This window comes from Acipenser ruthenus, chromosome 17, assembly GCF_902713425.1.
Source record: "Acipenser ruthenus chromosome 17, fAciRut3.2 maternal haplotype, whole genome shotgun sequence".
Lineage (NCBI taxonomy): Eukaryota > Metazoa > Chordata > Actinopteri > Acipenseriformes > Acipenseridae > Acipenser > Acipenser ruthenus.
The window spans coordinates 25,205,042-25,224,852 of NC_081205.1; the positions used below are offsets into that span (position 1 = coordinate 25,205,042).

At 35.9% G+C, this 19,811-nt stretch overlaps 2 protein-coding genes across 20 annotated transcripts in view; one reads left to right on the forward strand and one right to left on the reverse strand.

Moving 5' to 3' along the window:
* The window catches only part of LOC117422987 (guanine nucleotide exchange factor DBS-like), a 92,622-nt gene that overhangs the window by 14,327 nt on the left and 58,484 nt on the right, over nt 1-19,811 (reverse strand). For all 16 annotated transcript variants that reach the window (XM_034038280.3, XM_034038263.3, XM_034038264.3 and 13 more), the window contains exons 16-23: nt 8,626-8,692; nt 7,814-7,929; nt 6,914-6,983; nt 6,151-6,243; nt 4,046-4,138; nt 3,578-3,703; nt 2,807-3,028; nt 189-281 (exon numbers count right to left, since the gene is read on the reverse strand). In XM_034038280.3, the coding sequence (XP_033894171.3) occupies nt 189-281; nt 2,807-3,028; nt 3,578-3,703; nt 4,046-4,138; nt 6,151-6,243; nt 6,914-6,983; nt 7,814-7,929; nt 8,626-8,692 (880 nt within the window). The remainder of the gene's footprint in view (nt 1-188; nt 282-2,806; nt 3,029-3,577; nt 3,704-4,045; nt 4,139-6,150; nt 6,244-6,913; nt 6,984-7,813; nt 7,930-8,625; nt 8,693-19,811) is intronic.
* On the forward strand, nt 4,508-18,367 carry LOC117422989 (lactosylceramide 1,3-N-acetyl-beta-D-glucosaminyltransferase-like). 4 transcript variants are annotated; one of them, XM_058990222.1, is made up of 2 exons: nt 4,508-4,867; nt 15,250-18,367. In XM_058990222.1, exon 2 carries the CDS (start codon nt 15,497-15,499, stop codon nt 16,634-16,636), a length of 1,140 nt encoding a protein of 379 aa, XP_058846205.1. In that variant the 5' UTR covers nt 4,508-4,867; nt 15,250-15,496; the 3' UTR covers nt 16,637-18,367. The 4 variants fall into 4 exon arrangements, with proteins under 4 accessions (XP_058846205.1, XP_058846206.1, XP_033894175.2 ...); XM_058990223.1 differs by lacking the exon at nt 4,508-4,867 and adding an exon at nt 7,869-7,951; XM_034038284.3 differs by lacking the exon at nt 4,508-4,867 and adding an exon at nt 10,434-10,534.

Below are 19,811 nucleotides of genomic sequence, written 5' to 3' on the forward strand. Positions count from 1 at the left end.
TAGGAAGGTGCAGGGCTCTTGTGGTTTCCTTTTAAAACATAAAAATGATGGTTTTGTTTATTTGGCTTATCCTTACATTAATTAGGAAAAAAGGGTAATGGAAAACAATGCAATAAAATGGCAAAGTGGCATTTATCGCTATTTAAAATGTATTTGTTTGTGTACTTTCAGAAGAAGAGTACACTCACCTGAATTATGTAGACTTCCTCCCTGCCATTGTACCACACCTCAAACTTCTTGCTGTCTCCTTTCACATTTTCTGTGATGCCAACAGCGCTCATCTGCAGGAAAAAAAAGTCAGTTAGGATTTCCTGCTTTAACGTCTTACTTGGAACAAGTGAGATGTACAGATACATAGGTTTTCTGTGTTTGTCTGATTCTTCTTATTTCTTAGAATAGGATTGTCTAATTGTTTTTACCACCCCTGGTTGCTTTTACCTGCTTAGTCAAGTTCAATAGCATCGAAAAAAATGTATTATAGGATATTGCTAACTGACAAAAGCCACATATCAAGTCAGCCTTGAACTAAAAAAAGATCTTTGACACTCATCCTTTATTTTCTCATCAACTGCCAAACCACAGCCACTTTCTCACACTGGAATCCACATTTTGTAAAAAAAATACACTTGTACTTGACTACAACTCAAAAATACAAGTACAACTCATTTTTGACAGTTATTTCACTCTCTCTCAAAAAAAACCAAACGTGTTGGCGAAACTCAGGCAGCCACAGCAAAATGCCGATGGGATTGAGGATTAGCTAAACTCATGCACAGGTTGCCGCGTTGCAGGATAGTCGGAGAGCTGTATTTCAGTTGCACTGCGCATATTCTCACCTGGACATGTACTGTTCCACCGTTTTATTATTATAATATATATTGATAGTTTTTTTTTTATATCCATTGTTTGATTGGCTCTGTGCCTGCAAAACGCCAGCTAAACAAGCATCACTATCGTGAATATTGCATTTGATTTGGTGCATTGAGCAGGCTCGCATGTTTTTTGTTTTTACACAGAATGCTTTTTACAGGTACAAATCTTTTTTACAAGCCTACAAATGTATTTTATAGATACACATTTTTTTATATACTCCTCACAAGTATTTTTGACAGTTATTTCACTCCATATTGAATTGCGAACCCATATTTTGGGGGCCCTATATGCACAATAGCTTGTGAAACGGTGTTGTAATTAACAGCCTGTAGGTAAAGTGTATCTGTAAGGACAGCTTTCAGTTCTATGTCAGATGCATGTTCACCACTTAGACCTCGCAATACAAATACAATGTGTAACCCATATTGATCATGGGCATTAGTCGACTCGTCAGTGAACACTGACAAGCAACCAGACTGTTTTACCAATTCCATAATCTCCTGCTTGTGATACTCGGCAACTTTAGGTAAGTATTCATGTCTCAGCCGGGCTGATGAAGGAATCAAGCCACCATTTGCTACACTCAGTCTGAAGAATTTACGTAACTTTTGGTTGTCCAGTTTTTCAAAATGGATAATGATGGGTGAGTTCACGGGGTGAGAATTAGCCTGTAACACCAGCTGCAGAAGGGCAGCCTCCCGGATTATACACAGTTACCTGCCTTTTTTTCTAAAATTCAAACCCCCTAATTAAAAAGGAAAGTTTCTAAAATGTAAAGAGGCATACTGTGCACATCGGAGACAGGACAGGTTTTTAAATTGCCTCTCTTCTTAAAACGCCTCTCTTTCTGTGTGTATGTGTGGCCTGGCCGCCCACATGCAGTTTTTGTAAAATGTCCCACAAACATCAACCTCGCGTGGGCTCCAATTCTGCTGGGGGCCCTATGCTAGCATAATTTGCTTATAGGTTAATCCGGCCCTGAATACAGTGGAACGTCGCATAACCGCCCTGATCAATTAACCGCAGCAAATGCAGCTTCTGTGATGGAAACAGAAAGAAAGCATTATAGCAATCAGCCTTTTGGTGCGTTCCCCTTTAAGAGCTTTTTTTGGAGGGGGGCAATGTGTTTATATGATGAAGCGCATGCTTGCAGATATTGGCAGGGTGTTGTTGTAGCTTTTAAATGCATTTAAATTAAACAAAGCAAGCTTCATAAACGCAATGTTTACCGGCCGTTTGTTTAAAATAGCTGATGCAATATTCAAACCGAGCTGCTTATCAGCTGTTGGCAATATCAAGAAAGAGCGCAAAGTAAAGTGACAGAGATATTAAGAAAGCAGAACCAGGGAGGCAGGTTACTGTACATTTACTGTTTTGTTTTGTATTTTTTTTTTTTTTAAAGCTTTGCGTGGAGATGGCTTATAGCAAACCACATGGCAACACTGTGAATTTGTAGTTAATTAATCTTGTTTACGTTTGCTTACTTTTAAAGCAAGAAATGTCCCCATGTTTAAAGCAGTTTGCTTGTTGTTTTTGTTCACTAACCTATTTATGGATGTGTAAATGCTTTTTCTATAGATGTTTGCAAATCCGACTTTTTCACATATCCGCCTATACCCCAGTCCACAGGGGGTCGGATATGCGACGTTGTATTGTACATTAATTACACAAATTCATCTTTATAAGCAGCAGCACTCCGATTCTGACTTTTATTTTCTCAAGAAACATGTGCCTTTGAAACCGCAGTGGCAGGAAACACAACTTGCAGCAAAAGAACCGTCTCTGCATACAACAAAAAGGGGAGTGAGGCAAGGGTGAAACAATAATAACAACAAGCATGTTAATAACGTACATTCCCATCTAGGCTGTGCATACAAAATCAAGCGTACCTCTGTATCACAACTTACATCCACTATATATATATAACCTTTACCTTTAATGCATGCTTAAAGCCGTAAGATGGGGTCTTCTCATGGCCATCCACAGTCTCCTCTCGTTTCTTACAGAACAGCAGCATCTTGTTATACAGGAAGAGGTGCCTCTGCATGGGCTTGAACCGGGCAAGATCCTTCACCTTGCTGTGTCCTTTTTTGTGGTCTGTCCACACGCTGAAGGACCCTTGCATCAGCAGTTTGCCAAGATCATTCAGGTTACCCTATAAAAATGTTGGGGGGTTTTTGTATTTATTTATTTATTTATTTATTAAACAGCACTCTAATTTTGTATTTTACCATTATCTCCCGTCACTGACTTTTTATTTTGTTTGAATAAATAAATACATATTTTATATATATATATATATATATATATATATTATTATTATTATTAATAAATAATATAATGCAAAGTCTCTTAAGCACTCTCAGGTTGGCTTTTCATTTGTTAACTTTTCTTCTTAAAAAAAAAACTTAAGTTAATTCTACACAGCATCTTTAATAAAGTGGCCCATATAATGGCCACCTATAGTAATCTAACATTTTTTTAAACTGTTCATAACGTCCAATAGATGAGCCGTCGGGATCAATTCACCTGTCTCTAGGCTCAGCGTTATTTCATCTACTATTGGCCTTAGCTACGGTAAGTAAACACATGTAAATATATGAAGTCATTGTTTGCCTGATGAGGAATGAGATGCTATTGACATACTGAATTAGAAACTTCCTGCAGTGTACTGTACCCGTGCTCTTTAACAATTAAAACATACCTCAAAACCAGTAATAGCAATCTGATGCATAGAGTCATTAACTGACTTGATGATGTCCAGCATGCTCGCTAGGGCCTCCTCCAGCTCTGCAGTGCCTTCTGAGTTCTTACTACATTTGAGCATCTCCTAAGGAGAACATTTATAAAAAAAAAAAAAAAAAAAAAAAAAAAAAAAAAAAAAGCCATTGTGTGAAAACATTAGCAGGCACTCTAGTCAGGCAGGGTGCGCTGGTAAACTGTTGCCCCAAGGGTGGAAAAGTAATGGGCACTGGGCAATATTTGGGCTTTATTGCTTTATTGTGGACATCACTTTTTCAACCAAAGGGAAACAGTTTACATAAGTTAGTTGCCTGGCAACTAACTTATGCTCAATTGGTAACATCACCATGGTAACAACATTAAGCAAATTGAGTTTTTCATCATTTCCAAATGTCATCATACCCTGAATTGTCAATCCCTGTTGATTTACCTTTAGCATCAGCTGATACTTGGTGATCCTCTGAACAGGTTTCAGTAAATAGGCATCCAGAGAAAGTTTATGATCCAGTTTCCTTTGGCATTCCTGCAAAATCACAAATATTTGAATAACGTTAATATTTAGTGTACTGACATATGTGAACTGTTTTGCCTTCTGATGCTGCATTTCACTTGTTGCAAACTCGATAGATAATAATAATAATAATAATAATAATAATAATAATAATAATAATAATAATAATAATAAGCAAAAAAAAACCAAAACAAACGTATTTTCGAAAAACGTGTTAGTTTCTTCCTCCATCAAATATCCAGCTACTGCAAACAAAAAAAAAATCCATACAAGAAAACGTATGTATGGTGCCTCCAAGCTCGAGCACATAAATATAGCCTAATCGTGTATTTTACTGTGAAGTGTGTTTACTAATTTACCTGCTTTTACAATGCAGCCAGCAGCGTACGACGGAGATTGCTGTGTGATAAGGGAGGGCGTGCTGTGATGACGTTCTACAAGTTCACGACACTTATAAATTTGTAACAGCTGTCAATAAAAACATTGTCTTGCATCCGACTGATCCCCATACCTTAATCATTAAATAATTTATTTTATAGCAAGCCATTTTTAAAAACGAACATCAATTGATGTACAGTATCTATTTTCTTGTGAGTTCTTGCTTAGCCACGCTCTGCTTTACTAGCAGCATCCCTTTGGCGCCATTAAGCGGTCGCTGTATTTCTTCATAACGGTTTTCTCTTGAGCGAGAAGGACGGGACCGCTGCTCTATGACTGGATCTTCTGTCAACAGATTTTCAGGTAAAATGATCCTTCCCATCAAATTTATTTACCGAGCCCAGATTAAATGATGGAAGTCTACTAAATTACGAAACCCATCATAAACGCCAGAGCTATACGCTAATATTAGTAAATAAGAAAAAGAAAGTCAGTAATGTCTCGACTATGACTGTTTGCCCAGATCTTGCCCCAGGTCAGAAGATCACAGTTAAAGGATTGTTTTTGGATTACCACAAATTATGGGAACACAGTTATTAATAAATTACCGATTCATTCAGAAAGAAGAATGATGAATTAAATGAAATACTGTTTTCGGTAGTCGTACTAGTACCTATCTTACAATTTAATTACATTTTGATGTGTTTATACTGCATTGATGTCTAAAAGGTGCATTTCAGTTATAATATTTAAACCACAGCGATGAATAAATTAATACGATTATCTTAAGTAACCACACGGACAAATTCAATGAAATGCTGACTCATGAGCATATCCGAAATTAATTTAAAATTCGGCATTGCAGTGGCTCCCAGTTTGGGAAACCCTGAGTTAGCTTGCCCTATGCAAGATCTGTGTTTTTACTTAGCAACTTGCTTCAGTTCAGTTCTGCCATTTGTCAGTGCCCTTGGCTTAGCCTTGAGACTGAAAAGTTTCAGTAAGCTGTCTGCAAAATCAAGGTTTTTTTCTTAAAATAATAATAATAAATAAATAAAAATAAAAACATTCTAGTTTAACCAGGTACAGTATTAAAACTAATTTACCCCAATTATGGATAAGTAGCCCGCTGTTTCTTTTACAAATTGCAATTAAAAAGTAAGGTTTTTCAGTAGTTTTTTGTAAAAGATGTAGCCTAAAGACACTGACAGACCATGAGCTAAATATAAAATAAACCTCAGAGTGAATGTGACCTTTTAAAATGACTGTAATTCCTGCTTGACTGTGCTCCACACTACCGCAAAATGTGTTACCGTTTGCTGAAATAATAATCTTGTTGTTACTTTTCAGTTCACAATGCACAGTATGCCTTTTAGAGGAAACAGGGACACATTTTAAATTTGCTTTTAAGATCTCTGTCTAAGCAGAGACTGAAATTATGCCAAATTGTTTAATGGATTTGTGACCTCTAATCGACAGTTCTGTAAGTCAAGACCACTCATTTGACATATTCCGGATGCCCTGGCCTTGAGAGGTGAAAGGCTAGTCCATCTTTTAGACTCACAGTTCAAGGGTTTATGGGGTAGCTGATGCCCCAATACCATGAATATTTCAATTCACATTTTAAATGAAATAAAAGCAAAGTGTACCTGAAAGAACTGACTATCTCCACATTGTCTCCATAGAGCTTCAGAACGAGGTTTGTTCTGACAGTATTTTTCATAAATCTGAAGATCCTCTTTCTGAAAGAAAAAAAAAATTCAATATATTATATATATATATACACACACATACAGTGATATATGTAGATATGTCATCAAGGCTATATCAAGGTTATATTTGCCTCCTGAGCCATTCAAAAAAAGGCATAATACCACAGTAGTGATATCAAAAAGTGATAATTCATCTAGAGGAAAATATACTTGAACTTTGACCCATTCGACTCCTTGAGACCATCACTTTCAATTCAAACACAAATGAGAGAGAATCTCTCTGTGTGTGTGTATGTGTGTGTATATATATATATATATATATATATATATATATATATATATATATATATATATATATATATATATATGAAAGCTTCTAAGTATGTTTAGGTAATGTTTGCGTAGTTGAATACAGCTCTGCTGTGTGTGGGGGGGGGTGGGGGGGGGAGCGTATTAGGAAATGTTACTGTTGCTAAGCGCTGATAAGACTGCTGACAATAAAAGTGACAGACGCTCTGAAGCCTAGGGCCTGTCTTATCAGTGGAACTTTGATATTTTCGATATAGATTAATTATTCTACAGCTGGTCATGTTAAATGGATAAGGGCGTCTGCTAAGAAATAAATAATAATAATAATAATAATAAAGACCTGGTATATTTTCAAACTCTCACTGCTAATAAATACTTTGCGTACACTTACCCTCTTCAAAAAACAAGTTCCCACCAGTTCTGGATTTTCTATGCAATTTTCTAGTTCTTTAAGAAATGTCCTAAAATAAATATATAAAAAAGAAGGTATATATCAAAACAAGACACAATATAAAATATACATTAAATAGGAAATAGTGTTCAGATAGATATGTACACACATGCATAAACCAGTAAGGGCTCTATTTTAATTTTGCACTCTGGTCTAAAAATCATAAACCTGCTATTGTACTGAAAACTTTAAAAAAATAATTCTCAGTATTGTTCTAAAGACCACAGATCACAGTAGTACAATATTCTTTGATGATTGTATTACATTTTTTAAACAGAATTCTATTTTCACTTTTACTCAAACAATTACGTTTTCTGTAACAAGCTGACTTTTATACTTCATTGGTAAAAGGAAAAACCACCAAATACAAATATAAAAAATGAACACTACTTACAGGCCCCTGAATTATATGTGCCTAAATGCTACTAAAAAGATAACTAAATAAAAACACATTTGTCTGTGGGTACCGGTATTAAAAGCAAAACACTGAAGCAGTGCAGAAGCTTTTCAGTTAAACCCATTGTGTGGTTTTGTGTAATGCACGCTTGTTGAAATTTGATAGCAGAGTGGAAAACAAACAACAGCTTGGAAAAGCTTATTTGTGGCGTCAGTGGACCTATTCACAAAGCTGGAACCCAGGAGTTCTTTTCAAAGTTAATATAGGCTGTTGTGGTTAATTTTATAGGCTTCACAAACATTTCTGACTTCTTTAACAGCAGCCTATCTATAATAGTTTCATGAACTTCAAACTTTTTGTTGTTGTATCTCAGTGGTCAGTCTGCTTTAAATTTAATATGACCTCACAATGCAAATTCAATTTGCGCTAAGCTAACATATTACCTGTTGTGGAACTCATATATTTCACCAAGATTGCCAAAAAGCACTTCCTTTTTATTTTGAAGAGCAGTTGGAACAAGATTGGCAAATTCTGGGTTGTCAATCACAGCAGAATAACCCTGTAAGAGTAATAAACAGAAGGTAGGTCTTCATAATGAGCAGTTTAGCAAGCATGTTTGTACCATACACAGACGTAATATACATTATAAAGTTTTGAACCAACATTCGGTTATACATTTTTCTTGACACAAAAAGAGCTCCTGAGGTTTCTGATATTTTAATATAAATTTGCCGGTCAGAAAACAATCCTTCAGTTAATCACAATGTATATCCTACTATACGTTATGCCACTTGTATTGTAAGCAAAAAACACCCACACAGCTCTTGAACTACTGTATGTTGTGCTTGTAGCTAAGGTAATCATAATGCTTATTTCAGGGTTGATCTGTTAAACACAGAGTGTTGTACACTATGGTACAATAAAAGGCTCCGCTTGATGTATTTGCAAAATGCCTACTGGGAATGTTTAGTGGAGGTCTCCATACATACCTGTAACAACAGCACAGCAATTGAGATGAACATCTGTATTGATATTCTCTTCATAATTGCATATTTATTTAGGGAGTCATGGTGAATACATCTAGATTGGTCTAACATACACTACTGTATATCTTCGTTGAATGGGCATTGTTTACAAGATGCGATCCCACATACAGTACTGTGAATGTAGGCCGTGTTAGAAATCGTTTTTGATGTCACTGTACAGCTGGATATGTAGACGGTATGTATGTCCCTTGATATGAAAAGCTCTGTACCTCAATGATGCTTTGAAGCTCTTCCACATATACTCTTTCTGTGTCTATGAGCTCATTCATGATGTGCCTAAAAAAGAGAATGACAATGAAGTTAGCTTTTTTTTGTTTTGTTTTGTTTAATAGTCTGGAAAATCTAAATGTAGTCCCCACCAAAGGTAAAAAGCTTTATCAAATGCTCAAAACAAAATGAAAGTCCACATTCTAATCTTATCTACCTCATTATATATTTTCAATTGTAATAAGGTTTGTTTTTAATATAAAACTACATCAGTCTATTACAAAGGGGGTCTCATGTTCTGTGGTCATATAATCTTACTAGGAGCCATGGACATGTGTGCTCTAAAGCCTGCATATCAACGTAGATACCTTTAGTAAATGTTTGTTGGTGTTAAGATAATGTTATCTGTCCTTTGTTTTGGGTGGCTGCTCTGAAAACTTCACTAGAAGTACAAAAATCTCTATGTAGATATACATTTACATAATAGTGTGACTTGCAGGCAGACAGACTATTATGCTTAATAACTAATAGTGTCCTTAGCAAGTTGGGTAGGTTCTTATCCACATACCAAAGATTTCTAGAGAAAAATGAACTGCATCCATTTATTTAGTAAGTAGAATACCTGGTAGTATATGGTAGTACATATATATATAATTGGATCAACATTTCTTCAGCTTTTGTCACAGTAAAAAGCAGGTTTGTTGTACTATACTATTGTTGAGGTTCTCACAAGCCTTTGTTAGCTATTGGGTCCCATTTAATTCATGACATCCCCATACCTCCCCAACACCTGTCTTTGAATAGATAAAGAAACCTGTTCAACTAAATGACTTTACAACCGCATAAGGAAAAATAATACCTGTGTCCTCATTGTTTTCATACATTCATGCAGAGTGACGCTACCCCTGAGGGTATAGTAGGATTCAAATTATTTTTAAAGGAACTGATCTGAATCTGCCTGCTTGAACATGGCGACACTTGTGAATCATATTCATGTCTTCTAAACCTTTTAGTTCATTACATAGTGTTGCTTTTCATGTCTTCTGTTCATACCGGATGTCCATTTTTTTTTTTTTTTAATAACAAACCTGATGTTTTCACAATAGGCCAATTCATTTCGAAAATACACCACCTTTCACTCTGTGTTGCAGTACTTGCTGGAGAATAGTGTATGTAAAAACTGTAATTGGTTGCTGTATCTTTAAAATAACATGTTCATAAATAATGGGTTAGCTACTATATTTCACCTGTTCTGCATTGGGGAGAACCATTTACAGTACATTATCAATGCATGTTGGGACTTAACTGGAGTCTGTATGTACTGCCAGCAGCTATTCATAACATATACAGCTTGGCTGCTGCCGTATTTGTTTAGTTAAAGTCTTTCCAAAAACCAGTAACATTTTACAAGCTGGTTCCAATATTCTAGCTATAGTAAAATTATATGAAATTCAGTGTTGTACCAAAAATTTAAAGTTTTCTACTTTGGATCACAGAAACATTTTTAAACCTTATTTATGTATTTATTACTTTGTGAACCCCATTCCACTGTAGTGTTGTTGCAGGCAGTATTATGGTTAATAAGTGGCACAATAATTTACATCTAATTCACGAAAAAATACCAGCAGGATTGAGTTGACTGTACATTTAATGTTTAAAAAGGAAACCCTCACCCTTTTAGATTTTAAGAAAAAAAAGGACTTCATCATTGAGGGATGTTACAGGGAAAGGGTTTGAAGCTGCGGGGAAATCACTCCCTAGCAGTCACCCATATAAATGCCAAGCATTCCAAGGCTGTTGCTGATAAATACGAAGCAAATCTCGAGTATGTCCATCCACATGTGTTTCCTGCCTGTTGAAGTTGCAGTACTGACAGCAAGAGGGCAGAGCTCACTCGTGATGTCCTGTTAGGTATGTACTACTGTACTTCACTCTGCAGCTGCAGTTTTTTCTCTTTAGTTCTCCTTTCTACGGAGGAGGTTACGCTGCTGTTAAAACTAATCGCCAATTTGAACCAAATTCAATTCTTTAGAATGAAGACTTCATAATACTTGAGTACATCTTGTGAAGTTAAAAAGAATCTGGACTTTTTTTATTATATGGATAAAATTTTCTTGAGTTGGTAAGTAACCTAATCATTTTGATATTCTTATCTCTCAAACAAAGCTGTATTTCTTTCCAAGATAAAAGGGAAGAAAAAGCCGAGGATTGTACCTAATAAATGTTTTAGGTTTGATTTTTAAGTCCTGTGAATTAGGCTATTGTATCATAGTGTATATTATGATCTAAGGGGAGGTTCCTGTATAACAGATACAACCTAAATACTCAACCACCAGGGCTTAAATATGTTTAACTTTTAAAAACAGCAGGACCAAATACATTATCAGGTGTGAGACAATAGACATGTTTTCAGACCTAACTATAAAACATGGCAACATTTTATATGAAAAATAGATATTTCTCCATTAATTTTATCATAACATATCCATGTAGCGAAACTAATATATATATTTTTTTCTGTAGGTATAAGATAATATCATTTCAACTGGTATATAAGTTACTTTTTTCATGTAGATAAAACAAGTTGTTTCCTTCAAATAACTAATAACTGTGAAGAAACATAAGGTCAGATAAGTCTCTGGTACTGTACCTAAATAGTTCCATGTCTGCTTATAGAAAAAAATAAAATAAAATTAAGTGACTGGCCTACTTAGGGTATTCAAAACTCCAGCCACCGCACTCAACTTTAACACTAAAACCATATATTGCATCAGTAATGTCACAGCAAACTCAAAGTGTTAGTTTTAATACAAATTTATTGAAAAAAAAAAAAGTTAGCTTTATCTTTTTTTTTTTTTATTTCAAGCACAATGTTAAGTAGCAATCTTGTGTAAAATGGCCTGACAGTTAGTATAATTTTAGAGGGCTTGATATTGGTTTATGTTTCTTTTAAAGCTGGCATTTAAAACAATCTGGAAAGAGGTGAGGATTTAGTGATGTGGCTTACAATTGTTTTCTATTATATGCTTTTTTAATCTTAAAAACTTAGCCAGATCGTTATACGTTGATACTTGCTCACTTTGCCCCCCAGTATATGGAATACAAAGCTTACTTTATTAACTCCTGTTGATTGCCATTGTTATTCATTGCTGTTGCCATTCACATTATCCTGTGTTCGTCACAGCACTTAAATATATAATTAGTGCTGTGACGAACACAGGATTTTCATGTTTTGGATATTCGTTCATAATTTAAATATTCGCTTGGATATTTGTTCGCTTTTCAAAAAGTATTGAAAGCCATTATATTGCTCTGAATGGAGGCAGAGACAGCATAGCAGCAGGTGCAGGGGGCCCCTGTGTGTGCGCTCCTTTATTTTACAGCAAGACCTTACAATATTTTGTCATACAGACCATGGCTCGGACAAAACCTTGTAGCTCCTCAACGGCAGAAGTTATTTAAAATCTTAATTTTCAGATTTTAAGATTGCCAAACTACAAGTGCTAAAACAGAAAGTGGTCATATTCATGCCTGTCTATGCTCATTGTATTTAGGCAGGAAAGGGTTAAAGAACAGACGTTGAAATTTAAGCTTGGCGATGACCCACAATTCCGTAATGCTAACCACAGAAGTATGGTACTGGCAGACCTGTTCTACCTGTGGTATTGATATCCTGATCATTGTTGTGCACAGTTGCTGAGTACAAACTTGCTGTTGTAATGACAGTCCTCAGCAAATTTGTTTAATCTGTTACCTAAACCCTTCCATTATGGGCACACATATTGTATTTGTTGTATCAGCAGTGGCTTCATGATACGTATTGCGATACAAGGGTCATGATATGTTATGTGTAAAGATACAGTAAATGAAGCATGAAACATAAACACACAATTGTCACATTTACTTGTGCAAGTTTGCAATGACACTGGTAAACGCACTTTTGGTCAAATAAGCTTCACGGTCTGTTTTGCTTTTGTTTCCTATTTATTCTTTAAAATACATTTCTTTAAAACAAAATTACATAGCAGGGCTCCAGACAAAGTTTTTGTCTTAGGAGCCAATGTCTCCAGGACCCCCCAAAAAATGGTCATCAAATTCAATTGCTGGGTGGGATCCACTTCAGGAGCAAGTTGGTTGCTATCATATTCAACTGCTTAAAATACAACTTGTTAAGACAGTAACTTAATGTCTGTACTCACTTGTTTGTTGCCTCGTTCTGCTGAATGGTTCATCTATGCAGCTGATGACTGCAATGAACTCAGCATGTTTATATTTTAAATATTTTCCAAGTGTTTTGTCTAGAATTGGCGACAGCACCTCTGATTGTGTGTAACATGTGAAACAGCATACTGCAGCTCCCATACTCTGTTTTATTTTTCAGTAAAAACAAGTTTTAGTTGCAGTGAGTTGGTTCTGCTATTTACGATATTTAATACTACATTTTTACACTTGTTTGATCATCGTCACAACTGTTGCATAAAATTGGGGTTACTGTAATTTCCAACACAACTAACAACTGATAATCATCTCAGTTGATAAGCTGACATTTTGTGCAGCTTGTCAAATGCTGCGTAGGCTGACTTAAGTTACAAAACACCAACACCACCAATTGTTTCTTCTTTTACCTAGTCTTCTACAAATGCACACACAAAAAAAACATCAAGCGCAATGCCTAATGGATAGCTCTCATCAGTCGACAGTTCATGCCTTTTTTAGATAATGACACAAACTGTTTCATTCCAGTTAATGATACCCAACGTATTTGTCTGGTAGAAAGCTATATGCATTTGTTTAAATGTAAAGAATGACTAAGTGTACAGTATTAAGCTGTAAAACATTTGCACAGTGTATTTCCTAATATAGAAATGCGCATTCAAAATGCAGCACATGCTTAGTAATTGGTTATTGACCACTAGAAAGTCAGTCAGTGGCTACAGTAGCATCAATTATTCAAACACTGGTTTTTAAGGTGCTTGAACTATGAGTTCAGAAGTTGCTCTTCAGCTGTAGTTGCCTGCCATCAACAGACGGTATGTTTAAAAAAAAAAAAAAAAAAAGTTTATTTAGTAGTCTTTATCCAAGGCGACTTACAGACACTAGGGTGTGTGAACTATGCAGCAGCTGCAGAGTCACTTACAACTACGTCTCACCGGAAAGACAGGGCACAAGGAAGTTAAGTGACTTGCTCAAGGTCACACAGTGAGTCAGTGGCTGAGGTGGGATTTGAACCGGGGACCTTCTGGTTACAAGCCCTTTTCTTTAACCACTGGACCACACAGCCTCCATATGTAGGCTATACCAGCTACAGCAGTGTATTGCAACAAAACAAAATAAAAAAATATCCAAGCGGCAGATCGCAATATTTTTTATTCAACTGTAATGTCTGTTATTGCAAGTCTTAACAGCTTTTATAAAGTTGCAAACTGTATCATTTACATGTTATACATTTAGTTTGAGATTTTGGTGGCTTTACACATACAACCTCAATAAAAAGCATGATAAATGTGAAAGTGTTTTAAATGCAGTACTTAGAGAAAATTACGACATTTACTGTAAATACATCTGTTCCTTAGTAGCCAAACCACATGATAAAGGGCAGATTTATGCAATAGCTTTGCAAATCACTCTGTAAACAGTGTAGAAGATTTTAATGTAAATTCTACAATTTTAATGTAATGTTTATTTCTATTCCTTTTCCTATTACAAAAGCTATTTACTTTATTGATGCTTACTACAGTATACAGGGCTGATTTTTCAAATTCAGCAAGTTACTAAGAGTACTGGACATTAAGACTTGGTAATGTACATTTAACTTTATGTATGGACTTTACCCAGCAATGTTCAAACTAAATGGCTGTTTTGACTACTGTGAGTCAGACAGACCTTGAGGAGACGGCAACATCTTTACAATACCGTTTAAAATAAAAATAATACAAATGCCTGTAGTATCTTAGACTTAGTTACATAGTAGTAAATAGACTTTTTGATTCTTTGCTTGCTACGTTTGTTTCTCTTGACCGATACGATAGATAATAGCTACTGTTACTTCTTTGGTTTGGCAAATTAATAGGAAGGCAGTGATGAAAAGTTACAGTGCCTTGTTCTTGCTGATATTTTGGAGTATTTGTGTTTCATTTACTGACAATTACATTTGCTAGCGATCATTGTTTAGTAGGGTGGTTTACATTAAATATGACGTCACTTATTTAATAGCCTAGTCAGATAATCTCATGCATGGCAATTTTCAAAACTTGAGATGTCAGTGTTCATTAGTTAGTTCTAATGAACACAGTGGCTCACCGATGAACAAACGGTGAATAATAAAAATGCGCCCATATCACCTCAAACCTGAACTCAGTAATCATGGTATAGAAAAATGGTTGCGGTTTCAAAACCGTGGCAGTTTATACCGTGGTTTACCATAAAATCGGTATACCGTGACATCCCTATTATACAGTGTATAGGTATAACACATGTGGATTTACTGCAACATATGTATGAATCTATACTATTCTGTGATTATTTTGGAGGCTTGTTTAACCTGGAAGTGCTTGAAGAAAGTTTGTATTGCATTTGTTTTCTGTAAAATGTAAACATTTCCTGTTTTTTTTGTATTTATTTTACAGAGCCTACAATGAGCAGCACAAAAAGATGAGGATAAAATTGCAGAAATCTGTTTACATCTTCCTTTTAATTGTTGAGAAAGGAACACTCTAAATTAAAAATTCTCTCATGGGACACCCGTTTTCAAGCAACCCCATGCATAGTGCAAAGATTGGCCATCTTGTGGGAACACTGTGATGAACAAAGACAGCCCATTGAACCCTGTATACTGGACCTGACTGTGACTGGAGGTAACAGTACGATTACAGAATGTTTATTGGTGCCAGAAGATTTAGAATATGCAAGTTTTTGCAGCTGATGACTACGTGCTTCATACTCTCCCTTGTTATGATATATTGGGAACAACTTGACAACCATGTTGTAGGTCACATGAAGTCTTACTCCTATCGTTACCTTTTGAACAGTTATAATTTCCTAAACGATAGCCTTTCCATAAGCAGGAAGGAAGCTAGTAGCTTTCCCAACTACCAGTACTTGATCAACCACAAGGATAAATGTGAAAAGCAAAATGTGCTCCTTGTGCTGTTTGTGAAGACATCTCCAGAGAACCTAGAGAGACGCCAAGCTATCCGCTCCACCTGGGGCAACGAGAAGTACATCCACTCCGAGCTGAAGGCCAACGTGAAGGTTGTCTTTGCATTAGGGGTTCACAAACATCCATTGGAGAGAAAAGTCTTCCAAAGGCATCTTGAAAGAGAAGACCGGCAGTACGGTGACCTTATACAACAAGACTTTACTGATGCTTTCCACAACCTCACCCTAAAGTTGATCCTGCAGTTCAAGTGGGCTCACATGTACTGCAGACATGCCAAGTTTGTCATGTCAGCGGACGATGACATCTTCATCCATGTGCCCAACCTGGTAAAGTATCTCCAAGACTTGGATCAAAGAGGCGTCCGGGATCTCTGGATTGGACGTGTCCATAGAGGAGCCCCTCCAGTCAGGATCAAAGAAAGCAAGTATTATGTTCCCCACGAAATGTACCAGTGGTGGTCTTACCCAGACTACACTGCAGGTGCTGCATATGTGGTTTCAGGGGATGTAGCTGACAAAATCTACAGGGCATCCATGACTCTCAACACCACAATCTACATAGATGATGTTTTCATGGGAATCTGTGCTAATAAAGTGGGGGTGATTCCTCAATACCACGTGTACTTCTCTGGAGAAGGCAAGGCCCCCTATCACCCCTGTATCTATAACAAGATGATGACTTCTCATGGACACTTGGAAGACATTCATTACCTTTGGAGAGAGGCCACAAGTCCAAAGGTTAGGACCTTGTCCTCTGGCATACTGGGAAAGCTATACTGTACTGCTGTAAATGCTTTTCTTCTTTGTAAACCATATTATGTGGACACTTATCCCTGCAGTGCAGCGTTTTCTTAATACCGATGATTGTAAAAAGCATTGTGTGAAGTTGTTTGTAAAGATGCAGTATTTTTTCCCCCACAGATTGTTATTTTCGACAATGTTACAAGAAGTTATATTGTTTAAATTAACATTACTAGAGCACTAGAGTCATAATTATCTTCCCTAAATATTTTGTTTGCATTTTTTATATAGATAAACTGCAATGGAATTGATAAAAACAATTTAAAAAAAGAATTATATAAAAAAAAAAAAACTGCATCTTCAGTTTAAGTAGCTGATGGAAAGTTGCACTGTAATGCTGCTAACCAACTTTCTCTGTGTGAAAATACAAACTATAATTGTGAACAAGGTAAATGGTAGAAAGGGTTTTGGTCGTGGTAATGAACAATTATCACACCACAGCCGGATGGACAGATAACTTAAAGCTTATACTGCACAATGCATTGCTTGTTTGACAAAACAGTACAGTTCCATAGGAATTGTTTTTATTGAGTGACCTCATTGGGCCTGCAATTAAAACATCTCTTCTCAAGATCATGAATACACTACATTTCAGTTGACTTAACCTTGTTTCTCCCTTTACCTTGTTCTCCACCAGCACAGCACAGCACAGTACAGTATATGTAATTCAGTTTTACAGCAACCCTAATGTGACTTAAAAGATTGTGATTTCCATAGACCTTTTAGTAGGATTACCCATAAGGTTAAGCTGTGAATTCTGAAGCTTGCCGCTTTCCAGTGCTTTTAGAAGAGGTGTGTTAAAAAAAAGTTTTATATTGAACGCAGTTTAGTAACATTATAAATAAATTTACTTGAACAATTTATATTGTTTAGTAAGGCCACTTAGAAATGTATACAATTAGAGCTTGGTTTTATTTTGTATGTATTTGTTTTACTGTAACCACTTGTAACAGGTAATGTTTATTATCATAGTAGAAATGTTGTGGCTCGGTCATAAACTGATAAATATGCCAAACCTGCTATATACAGTACAGGTATGTTTAGCCAGCGAGCAACTATGAACTGGTACACTTGTGTGCAGGGAGGGGCATACCGTCAGCATTACACAGTGGAGTTCATTCACCTTGATTCCAATAGTAAATACCTGATGGATGGATTAAATGTCACCTTTCAGTGAGTGGTGAAGATAGGAATGCCAGAAATAAACTTCATCCCAGCATCTTTTTATTAGTTTCCCAATTAAAAAAAGTTAATACATGTTGATAGTTAGATAAGAAAAAGCAAGTCTGCAACCAGATTTATTTTTATTTTATTTTTTTTTTTGGGGGGGGGGTTGTTGTGTTATATAGGGCAATTATATCATATAAAAAGGTAGGTAAGAAATAAAAATGTTTGTACAGTGTTTGATACTTTAAGTGGTTTCTATACACCTGAAGTAGTTTTACAAATATTGCTCTTGTTTCTGTGGATTGTAAGATGTGTTCTAGTAAATGTTTATCTTAAATGTCAGTTACATTAGACTATGGATGTACCTGAACTGGTCCTTTCTCTTTTGAATGGATAATATGAAGGTGTCATTCAGAAGGGTAGCTTGTATTATGTATGAATATTTTATTCCATGGCTAGTTAGGAACCAATACCTATGTTATATTTATTGTAAACTCTTGCCATGGATTAAAGATTATTACCAAGCTTCAGATGTTTTCAAGTGGGTCCATTTTGTTCTGAATTAATGTTTGTATGTTTGGAAACAGTTAAGTAAAGAAATAAATTTTTCCCATCCTATTTTACAGTGTTGTAATCATTCTGAGTGGCTCTGGGTTGTGACCCACCTCTTTGTCTATACATATGTAGAGTAGGCGAGTTTGGTAAAGGCAGATTTAGAGAAAAATAGTAATAACTGCATGGAAGAAATATAACCCAGAAACACAAAAAAGTGAAAAATGAATTAAAATGTCATTGGAGGCTACTTGGTCTCTAATGTCTTATGACTTGAACATCAATTCATGGGGGTAAACTTAAAAACTGAGACCCAGTAAAGAGGTCTGGAAAAGACGAGGGAATGTTTTTTTTTATATCCCGTTATCCCATTTCTCAGAGCGTTCATTTCTCAAGGAATTAATACAGTTGTTGTTACTGCTATTTGGACCCCAAAACTGACTTGTGTTTTCTTTTGTCCGCCGCCGCCACAATATGTAGAAATGTTAGTTTGCCCGTTTGGCAGAACACCTAAAAATGTAATCCTGTATTAAGCCAGGCGTTTTCAACCGGGTTACTTTTAAAGGCAGACGCATTTATCGCAAGCGATTTGCAGAGACTGGGTGGGGTGAACCTCCTGGTTTTTAACCACTGGACCACCAAGCCTCCTAATAAGGGAAGCGCAATCTTTCGGCATTTTTTAGAATTACAGTATAAATGCTCCGGTAAATATAATTATTGATGATAACACCCATACTTTGACGGTTTTTGTTTTATTTATTAGGCGCGGCTGCATTTTAGTAACAGCAATAGCGTCTGGTTGAATTTGTTTTCGGTGTTTGATGAAATGGATACACTTGTAAAACAAAGGAAGAAAACACAAGAGTCTACAGAAAATGCAAAGCGACAGAAAGTTATACAGAATCCATTTGGATAATATTTATGTTCGATCTAATAAAAACGTGTATCATTTTTAGTAGTTATTATAGTTGTATCTTGAGGTAAACATTTTAAATGGCAAATAGATGGGAAGTAAACGATAATGTAAAAAAAATCTTTTCCGAATAGAAAGTGAATACGACTGTTTCCAAAGATATTACCCCCCAAGACTTCTGTCTTGGGCAGGGAGAGCACCGCTTCTGTACTTCACGTGTAGAACATTGAACTGTTTTGCTCCTATTAATATATGGAGATATACATGTGTATAACCCATACAAATAAGCAAAGAATACAATAACCGTAAGAAACCATTGAGAAATAAATGATGAAAAAAGTCTGAATATAGCGTGCCTGGTCTGGAACAACAGGTGTGAGAATGGAACCTGTATTAACGCTTTACAATTAGATGTAATAATTGGGACAGTTCTTATTTCAGACCCATATATAAGAAATAATGTAGATAAAATAAGCAAAACATTTATTTTAAAGAAAAAACTCAATCGCAACAAACAAATAAAAGCCTGTGTCTTCACACATCTTATTTTGCAATAGGATGTACTTCTGTTTCAAAACCTCAGTCTCATTCGCTCTT

Coding starts and splice junctions, on each gene's coding strand:
- LOC117422989 (XM_058990222.1), top strand. CDS start 15,497: ATGTTTATTGGTGCCAGAAGATTTAGAATATGCAAGTTTTTGCAGCTG.